The sequence below is a fragment of the Sinocyclocheilus rhinocerous genome, unplaced genomic scaffold (assembly GCF_001515625.1).
Source record: "Sinocyclocheilus rhinocerous isolate Xijiao unplaced genomic scaffold, SAMN03320098_v1.1 scaffold147, whole genome shotgun sequence".
NCBI classification, from domain to species: Eukaryota; Metazoa; Chordata; class Actinopteri; order Cypriniformes; family Cyprinidae; genus Sinocyclocheilus; species Sinocyclocheilus rhinocerous.
Genome location: NW_015651498.1, coordinates 1,420,832 through 1,431,563, shown reverse-complemented (window position 1 = coordinate 1,431,563; position 10,732 = coordinate 1,420,832). Strand labels below are relative to the sequence as shown.

General features: G+C 35.3%; 1 protein-coding gene and 1 long non-coding RNA gene across 3 annotated transcripts in view; both read left to right on the top strand.

The window, feature by feature from the left end:
• The window catches only part of LOC107712999 (acylphosphatase-2-like), a 29,244-nt gene extending 27,164 nt beyond the window's left edge, over positions 1–2,080 (top strand). For both annotated transcript variants that reach the window (XM_016518419.1, XM_016518418.1), the window contains exon 4: positions 1,674–2,080. In XM_016518419.1, the coding sequence (XP_016373905.1) occupies positions 1,674–1,788 (115 nt within the window). In that variant the 3' untranslated portion in view covers positions 1,789–2,080. The remainder of the gene's footprint in view (positions 1–1,673) is intronic.
• Positions 2,081–7,248: 5,168 nt separating this feature from the next.
• On the top strand, positions 7,249–10,311 carry LOC107712970 (uncharacterized). Its single transcript, XR_001636848.1, has 3 exons — positions 7,249–7,262; positions 7,340–7,438; positions 10,045–10,311. It is a non-coding gene; the product is annotated as an uncharacterized LOC107712970 (long non-coding RNA).
• Positions 10,312–10,732: the final 421 nt, after the last annotated feature.

Genomic DNA, 10,732 nt, shown 5'->3' with positions numbered 1-10,732 from the left:
GGCGCTGGCTCGTGGTGCCTCGCTAGCAGACATTTGTAGAGCTGCGGGCTGGGCGACTACTAACACATTCGCTAGGTTCTATAGCCTGTGTGTCGAACCGGTTTCCTCCTGTGTTCTCACCTCAAGTGGGTAGTGGCACTGAGAGGCCCGGTTCAGAGTCGGCTTGTGGCGTCCTGGACACCTAGTTTTTTCAGAGAGTCCCCTGACCGGGCAGACCCTGTCGAGTCCTCCAGCACTCTGGAGGCCATACGTGGCGGAGCGTCCGGTGCCAGGCCTTTCAGCCAATGAATTCCTGAAATCTGGTGTCTAGGGGTGTCGCATCGTCCTGGGCGCTGGCTCGTGGTGCCTCGCTAGCAGACATTTGTAGAGCTGCGGGCTGGGCGACTACTAACACATTCGCTAGGTTCTATAGCCTGTGTGTCGAACCGGTTTCCTCCTGTGTCCTTTCAGCCAATGAATTCCTGAAATCTGGTGTGAGGCTAGTGCCCATATGAGTGACCCGGTTGTGATCCCATATGTGTATTTCCACGGTACAATTACTAGGGCCGTGTTTCCCCTGGCAGACCACGTTCTGCCATCTCTAAATGATGCAGCCTGAGTCATCGTCTCTAAATGATGCAGCCATGAGCCATCTCAGAGACTTCCATGTGCGGTAGGGCCCCTCGGGGTTATTCCACGTGAGTAAATGTCACTTAACCCCCTCTGGGAGGAGGTGACTCCGCAGTGTGTCCTCTTCCAAATGGAAGGGCATACTTCCCAGTGTTATCCAAGTCCTACTGTTGGGTTGCGAGGAACAGCTGTAGTCAACCTTCTCTGTGTAGAGCCCGGCCCTATCATCTGCCTTATAGGAAGGATCAGGAGGCCTACACACTACGCACTGGAGGGGGCAGGACCTGTGGCGTGTTGGTAGGGATCCCAATTCGTCGGTCATCACCAACGTGACGTCGAGAGTGACCGACTGAAAGGGAACGTCTCGGTTACATATGTAACCTTCGGCTGCGGGGTGTGGCAGCCAGATGCGAAATCCGCATGCCAATGTCCATTGGCTCGTTTAGTTACACTCGAAGTGGATTGGTCGCTCTGGCAAGATCCCAATTCGTCGGTCATCACCGACGTGACGTCTCCGTTCCCTCCTTCAGGGAACGAGGGTTACATACGTAACCGAGACGTTTCCAATGCAACATTTCTCATTTTCATTTAGTTTAAGTTGATATACTGGAATAACTAAAACTTAAATAAACATTTAATAAAACCTATATAGACATATTAAAAAAAAACTAATAAAAATGGCAAATACATACAACAAAATTACAAAAATTTTAACTACAATTAAAATTAAAACAGAAAATACAAAAATAAAAAGTAATTCAAAATATTAATATAAGCAATAATGGTATCTCAATGATGCAAAATAACATGGCAAAAACATATAACTAAATTACTAAAATTTTAGCTAAAATGAAAATGAAAAAATAAAATGAAAAAATAAAAACAAATTCAAAATAAAATAAAATAAAAAGATAATAGTATCTCAATGATACTAAAACAATTGTGATTCCCTGTCTTGTGTTGTGTAAGAAAAAAAAGGTATAAAAAGTGTCTCAAAACTAGTCCATGTGACATTAAATGCCCTGTTGTTTAGCATGTTTTGTCTGTCTGTGTGTGATCTACAGGAAGTACTGGCTCAGTCAGGTGGGCAGTCCCAGCTCTGGAATCCACCGCGCTCAGTTCACCAATGAGAAACCAATCTCTAAACTGGAGATTCATGGATTTGGCACTCGTTACTGAAACCCAGCCAGACCGATCAGCACCGGCAAACAACAAACACAAACACTTGGTAGATGTTTACCAGATAGTTTACAAGAACACCTTAAAAGAAAAACACCATAATTATAATTTGTTTGTATTTATTAGCATAGGGTTGTAAATATGAATAAATTGTTTGAAGTTATGTAACTTTCTCAAAGCAAAACACAAACCTAAGAGTTGCCAATATGATTTTATCTGATCCGTCAATTCAAACTCAACATGAAGGATATTCAAATATGAAATATTGGATTGGATTTGTATCTTAGATTTTTAAAATGATTTTGAAAGAAGTCTCTTCTGCTCACCAGCGCTGCATGTATTTGATCAAAAATACAGTAAAAACGGTTAAATATTATTACAAATAAAAATAACTGTTTTCTATGTGAATATATTTTAAAATGTAATTTATTTCTGTGATCAAACCTGAATTTTCAGCATCATTACTCCAGTCTTCAGTGTCACACGATCCTTCAGAAATCATTCTAAAATGCTGATTTGCTGCTCAAGAATCATTTCTTATGATTATCAAAAAGAAATTAATACTTTTATCATCAAGCACACATTATATTGTGACAGTATCAAATAAAAAGTGACAGTAAAGGCATTTATAATTTCAAATAAATACTGTTCTTTTGAACTTTCTATTCAACTGTGAATCCTGAAAAATAAAATGTATCACAGTTTCCACAAAAATATTAACTGTTTTCAACATTGATAATAATCAGAACTGTTTCTTGAGCAGCAAATCAGCATATTAGAATGATTTCTGAAGATCATGTGACACTGAAGACTGATGCTGAAAATTCAGCTTTGCATCACAGGAATAAATTACATTTTACTATATATTCACATAGAAAACACTTATTTTGAATTCTAATAATATTTTAAAATTTTTACTGTATTTTGGTTCAAATAAATGCAGACTTGGTGAGCAGAAGAGACTTCTATATGTCCACAACAGCTATTTTGATGTGCAGTTTAATCAAACTAATAAACCTCTATTAAAACACAAAAACACTGAACTCATTGTTTTATTGCAAATGATACATTTTGACAGCTTGTTCAATGAGTATGGCTGTAGTATGAATATTAGACGTCCTCTGATTCTACAGCATGAGCCTCTTTCAGGAGATGTTCACTTTATGCATAATTGACCAATCACAGCCTGCGTTACACTCATCACAGTTCTGTTTCCATGGAAACCCTGGCCGCCCTCACACAGCTCTGTTAAGGTGGCGTCTGTATCAGACATCAGCGCGTGTCACTTTTGTGCAACATCAGTGTCTGCGTCCATCAGAACTGCGTTTGTAATGATTGTTTAATAATAATGTCTTTAGAATTGAGCTCAAACTCTCCCAGATTGTCCATGTTGACCCAGAGACACACATACAGCATCCCCAGGGTGTCCTTTTTCTCCCAGCATGCTTTAGCAGATCTGCATGTGTGCTGGTTCGGGAGGCTGGAATCCTCTTAGCTGACAGTTGCAAGATTAGATCAGAGGCTTATCGAGGCTTAGTGTGTCTTTGAATAGACGGACTGCTTTCAGACTGAACTGGGAACAGTTTGCTGTGTGCAAATCTGAGTCTTTGGTGTTTTAAGAGAGCAGGAGCAGTTGATCTGGAATCAGTATGAAATCGTAATATCTATTAGATAAAGAGCCCAGGTCCGGGCCTCTGAGGGAATGTGACGGATTCTTTGTTTGAGATCCGTCTCTGTGTTTCCCGAAAGCATTGTGTCACAGCCGCGACTCTCCAGCAAAAGACGGCAGAAACTTAAAGGAACAGTTCACCCAAAAATTACAATTTGCTGTGAATGTCCTCACCCTCAGGTCATCCAAGATGTAGATGAGTTTGTTTCTTCATCAGATTTGGAGAAATGTAGCATTGCATCACTTGCTCAGCAATGGATCCTCTGCAGTGAATGGGTGCCGTCAGAATGAGAGTCCAAACAGCTGATAAAAACATCACTTTTTGTCTAGAAGTATTTTAGCCGGAAGCAACGAGACATTAACTGATGGACTGGAGTGGTGTGGATTACTTGTGGATTATTGTGATGTTTTTATCAGCTGTTTGGACTCTCATTCTGACGGCACCCATTCACTGCAGAGGATCCATTGCTGAGCAAGTGATGCAATGCTACATTTCTCCAAATCTGATGAAGAAACAAACTCATCTACTTCTGGAATAGTCTGAGGGTGAGGATCTATTCAGCACATTTTCATTGTTGGGTGAACTATTCCTTTAAGTGACACTAATAGTAGTTTAGTTATTGAATCATTAGTGGAGCGTTCGATTGTGATGGTCACTCAGTGCTCTAATGGACTCAGGGTTTGATTGATTGGATCAGGGTTTCCTGACCGTCCTGGTCTGTAAGCGTGCTTATCTGAGGTCTTTTAACATATTTAAAGTTAACCCGCTAAACGTTCAATCTGACTTTCCCTTTAACTTAAAATCCCCACAATGCTTTTGTGTTGTTTGTAAATGTTCATGCTTGTTTTTGATAGTCAGAATTAGGCTAATGTGTGAATGTGTGTGTGTGTGTGTGTGTGTATATATACACACACACACACATATATAAAACGATATGTATGTATTACTATATATATAGTAATTTATAGTAATTTAACTGATGGATAAATGTGCCTGTGTTTGTGTTTCTATTTATGTCTCCGTTTAACCACATTACATGTCAGATTGACGCAGGGAGCCAATAACAGACAGGAAGTAGTGAAAGAACACAGGTATCGTTTTATATATGTGTGTGTGTGTGTATATATACACACACACACACATATATAAAACGATATGTATGTATTACTATATATATAGTAATTTATAGTAATTTAACTGATGGATAAATGTGCCTGTGTTTGTGTTTCTATTTATGTCTCCGTTTAACCACATTACATGTCAGATTGACGCAGGGAGCCAATAACAGACAGCAAGTAGTGAAAGAACACAGGAAACCAGTTTGTTTTCAGTTTTCCACTGATGTGTTTTCTTGGTTGTGGATAAATTGTGATTCTGGAAACACATGTTCTCACTTCAGGTCTGGTCACCATGAAAGCACACGAGTCATGGTCTGCTTTATAGATGCTTTTTTTCCTGCATAAAGAGTTTGGAGTATTTTTTTTTTTCAAGAAATTAATATTATTATTATTCAGCAAGGATGCATTCAATTGATCAAAAGTGGCAGTAAAGACATTTATAGTGTTACAAAAGATTTCTATTTCAAATAAATGCTGTTCTTTTGAACTTTCTTTTCATCAAAGAATCATAAAAAATAAAATGCATCACAGTTTCCGCAAAAATATGAAGCAGCACAACTGTTTTCAACATTGATAATAATCAGAAATGTTTCTTGAGCAGCAAATCATCATATTAGAATGATTTCTGAAGATCAAGTGACACTGAAGACTGGAGTAATGATGCTGAAAATTCAGCTTTGATCACAGAAATAAATTACAGTTTAATAGATATTCACATAGAAAACAGTTCTTTTAAATTGTAATAATATTTCAAATTTTTTACTGTATTTATGTTCAAATAAATGCAGCCTTGCTCAGTATTTGTTTTTAAAAACATACTGTTTTTTTAACACAATGGTATAACTATGGCAACTCTTCTAAACAAATGTGACATGCAATGGTGCTTTTATGTTACCAAAAAGATTTAATCTCTTATATAAATAGATTGCATAATTGCTATTCTGTTGTGTTGTTTTCCTAACGCATTATTGTGTTTTATAGTAGCAGCTCTTTTGAGTGGGTGTCAGATTTCATATCGTCACTGTTGCATGGCAACCTTTAAAAACTCAAGCTGTCACTAACAGCACTGAAGCCTCTTCATTCACTATTCAATGGAAAAGCAAATGTACCATTATGCAGAAAAATGTCTGCCTCGAAAAAAGAAGGTTTGGGAGTCTTTCCAGTGAGTATTTGTTCAAACGTGCCCTACTTTCCTCAATACTCTCATTACAGACCTACATTTGAGCATTTTAACCGTCTCTGTCTTCTGTATCTGCAGTTCGAACACCTTCAGGATCTTTGATGAGACGTTGCCAGAGCGTCTCGATCCGGTCCGTGTCGATCAGAACCATAAATATCCTGCAAGAGACCCACGAGAGTCTGAGACCCGCAACGTCCCACATCCTCACAACGCCAGATTCATCAGAACTAATGTTAGATTCCTTAATGAGCCCATCGCTCATATGGAGACGAGACGTACTGAGACAGAACAGGTGGAAATGCTATTTATATAGGCATATTAATGGGAAATATTATGATTTGGGGAGACCAGGAAAAAGTCGAGAATCCAGTTATACGAATAAATTAATTTTGTGTTTGCCAAAACAATTGTTTGATATGCTTGAATGTGACATTTTCCTGTATGTATGCTATTTTATTGATGATCTATTTTATTTTATATTTATTTAAATTTAGCTAAAAAGTCAATAATTTTGAAGGAGTAGGAGTGACAGTTTTTTTTTTTCAATTTAATAATACAAACATAAAAATAACTTGATAAATAAATATACTAAATTGATAAATCACTTTTTAATTGGACAATTTAATAAACATATTTTAAACTGTTTATTTAATTCATGTTTTAAAATGTAGTTAAAACAAAAAGACAATAAATTAATAAATCACTTTTAATAAAAAAAATTGTATCATGAATTAATCATAAATCACATTTGCCAATTGCAAATTTCTTTGTAAAATGTGCATTTAAACAGTTTTAAGTGAGTCTGTTTTTAAATTTTAAAATGATTTATTAATTTTAATTTTTAATGTTAATTTTATTTATCTACATTTTAAAGCATTAATTAAATAAGCATTGATTTATATAAATGTATTACATTTAATTAAATGTAATAATAAATTAATTATTATTATTTATTATTATTAAAATAATTAAATTTATAACATTTTATAACTGTGTATATTTAAATTTGTATTAAATTTTATTCAAAGTAAAATTAAATGTAAATTATTTTTATATAAAAATGTATTACCTTAATACTGTATATATTTCCTGACCAAACAGTGGAAATGTTCAATAGTTGTTGTTGTTTTTTTACTTTTGTAGTCAAAAGACTATATATAGTTATACATAAAAATATATTTATGGGAATATTAATTCCCAAATGTAATCTATGTGAGATTAAGTAATCAAGAAAGTAATCTTCGGGAGATTTCATTAGATCATTTAGTGAACTAAAGTGACTTTACACTGTGTATATTGTACATATAGTTATAATATAATTATCTCATAAATTTTGGTCATTTTGTGCCTTTTGCTAGTTTAACTGGTGGTCAAACAGTCCTAAAGAAGATCTTCCCGTGAAAGCATTTTACAGTAAAGCCAGCACTCAGAGAAGTGATTTCCAGGCGATCAGAGGCGCTTCAGTCAGAGAACGAGAGACCAACAGACCCGCAGCCACTGGAATCGGTGCGTTTGTTGGCTGATATATAAAATATGACATCCGCCCCTTTTTTTATGAAACATGGCTTTTTAATTGTTTGCAGTTCCTGCTCTAAGTTCACTTGACCAATCAGAAAAACTCCATGATTTTCATAAACCTGAATGATTGTTGAAGATTACACGACCAGCCCTACATAGGAAAGGTGAGACTTTTTCATTGTCAAAATATCAAAAAATTCAACAGTCTGTCATCATTTACTCACCCTCGTGTTTCTGTCTGTCGTAAAACAGGAAATGTTTAAAAAGGGGTCATATGATGCGATTTCAATTTTTCCTTTCTCTTTGGAGTTTAGCAACATCATATGACCCATTTAAAGAATATCTCTTTCCCATACAATAAAAACCCACAATGACCAGTTCCAAAAACACAATTAATGCACAATAAGTATCATAGAAATAATCCATAATCCATATGCGCATAAGTTATATGAAAGTGTGGAACTTATCTTTATGGTTTATATGATATTAATCAATAAAAACTGACAGTGTTGTTATTGTTAAGTAAAATTAAAACTGTTAAATCATTTTTGGTAATTGAAATAATATTTGTAATTGTAATATTAGATGAAAAACTTAAATAGAAATGCTTTGGCAACTCACTAAACCAAAATAAAATTTGAAAAGTTGAAGTACTAAAATTACTAAAGAAAATAAATAAATAGAACTGAAATAAAAATAAATTAAGGCTAAATAGAAATCACTACAAAATAACTAAAACTTTCAAAGTAAAATGCTAAACTAAGTTTTCTATGATATTAATCAATAAAAAGTGCCAATGTTGTTATTGTAAACTAAAACTATAAACAATCATTTAAATAAATTAAAATATAAGTAAATAAGTATATAAATGAAAAACTAATGAAAATGAGAAATGATGCCTTGGCAACTAATTAAAATAGCCGAAGTGCTAAAATTACTAAACGATCTAGAAAATACAAAAAGAAAAAAAAACTAAACCTGAAATGAAAATAAATTAAGGCTAAATAGAAATATTAAAAAACGAATACCATGACACAAAAAAATAAAAATTTAAATGTTAAATTAAAATGTAAAAAAAAAGCTAATTCAAAATATGAATATATAGTGTAATACTAATAGTATATAAATAATACTAAAATAACATTTTTGTACATTATGCCTAACAGTAACTTAGTTTCACTTTTAGAGCCATGTATCATTTAGAGTTAATCTTGTATTGTGTTGTACATTGTTTACTCGTGTGGTCAGTTTTCTTTCAACTTAATTCATGTCTTTAATATAACAGAATCTGAAAGCAAACTCATGCTGCTCTGACTGAGTTATCTGTTGATTTTGTTGTGTTACTATCTGAAGTATGTCTTTGTGCATCATGGATGCATGAATCAATTTCCAAAACCCCTTTTGAAAGTGACAGTATAAAGTTATTCACACTTAGGTTTAGCCTTAGTGTTAGACAGCTAACATACCCTTTTTCTTTCAACTTAATTCATGTCTTTAATATAACAGAATCTGAAAGCAAACTCATGCTGCTCTGACTGAGTTATCTGTTGATTTTGTTGTGTTACTATCTGAAGTATGTCTTTGTGCATCATGGATGCATGAATCAATTTGAAAGTGACAGTATAAAGTTATTCACACTTAGGTTTAGCCTTAGTGTTAGACAGCTAACATACGCTCGCAAATGAACAGCAGCTGAGCTTCACTGATATGTGAAATGACTTCACGCTGTAAAGGAATGAATCATTTTAGTGAACAGTCCGTCAGGACGGTGCATCTGCTAACTTTCACAGATGTACGCACCCTGCTTTTCTCTTACTGTGAGTCTGAACTGACTCTTGACTGGCCTTGAACTTTAAGTCGAACCGTTTGCTACAGCTGCGTGCATTCCTCAACACACATGTGCTGGACTTTTGTCTTATACGTGAAAGGAATATTTCAGCCAAAAATGAAAATTTGCTGAAAATGTCCCCACCCTCAGTTCATCCGAGATGTAGATGAGTTTGTTTCTTCATCATCAGATTTGGAGAAATGGGTGCCGTTAGAATAAGAGTCCAAACAGCTGATAAAAACATCACAATAATCCACAAGTAATCCACACCACTCCAGTCCATCTGTTAACATCTGGAGAAGACAAAAGCTGAAACAAATCTATCATTAAGACGTTTTTAATTTTAAACCGTCACTTCTGGCTAAAATATGAATCCACAATAATGCTTCCTCCAGTGAAAACCCCATCTCCTGTTGTCTCTCACATCAAAATCCACACGCATATTTGTTTAGAGCTGTTTTTGCTTGTAATCTCTGCTTGATCTGTGCATATATCCATCCTGATTCTGATGAGATGAGAAAACAAACAGTTTGATGTTAAAACACCTTAATGATGGATTTGCTTCTTACAAACACGCATATTTCGGCCTCACAAGACATTAACTGATGGACTGGAGTGGAGTGGATTACTTGTGATGTTTTTATCAGCTGTTTGGACTCTCATTCTGACGGCACCCATTCACTGCAGAGCAAGTGATGCAATGCTACATTTCTCCAAATCTGATGAAGAAACAAACTCATCTACATTTTGAATGGCCTGAGGGTGAGGAAATATTAAGCACATTTTCATTTTTGGCTGAACTATTCCTTTAAAGGAGAAGTTCTGATGTCATTGTTGGTCCAAACCCTACTGAATGTGGTACTGCAGTACTGTTTGGGTGTACTGTTGCTTTAAATCTTTTCCCCTGCTTTCGTTCTCTCTCTCTTTCTCTCTCTCTCTCAGCGTCACAGAGGGTTGGTGTGGAGAGACGGGGAGGCGACGGGGCCCGGCACATTCCAGAGCACAGAGGGGTTGCGTTTGCCCTCAGCAGGGACGGCAGACCTGTTGAACTGCTCTCAGCTGGCCTCGCTTTCAGCTCAACAGATGTGGGAGAGAAAAGAGGTCCGTCCCACCAGAGAGACCCCAGAGATCAGCGTTCCCAGAGACGGAGGGGAATCCCTTTCGTTCGGGTGGGACAGCAAACTGAACTCATAAGAACATGTCCAGATCATATTTCATCTCAAAACCAAAAGGAAAAAATTTGATTTTGTATAACGAAAGAAGATTATTTTCATGAAGCACGTATTACCCAAATTCTCATTACAGTAATCTAAAAATAATTGATATATATTATTTGTAATAATAGATATTATTGATATATTATACATAGAATACACAAACTGAGGGATGAGTCAAAGTCATAATCAGCTGAGCTTAACTTGTATTGTTCATGTTACTGTATGTTCAGAAAGTTTCATATATTATGAGTTATTTTAGTATTATTTACTTACTATTACAGTATATATATTCATATTTTGAATGAGCTTTTATGTTATATTTTCAGTCTCCATTTAAATTTTAGTTAATTTTTTAGTAATTTTGTTGTGATTTTGTCATTTAATCCATTACAAAACACATTTTTTTCTGTCTT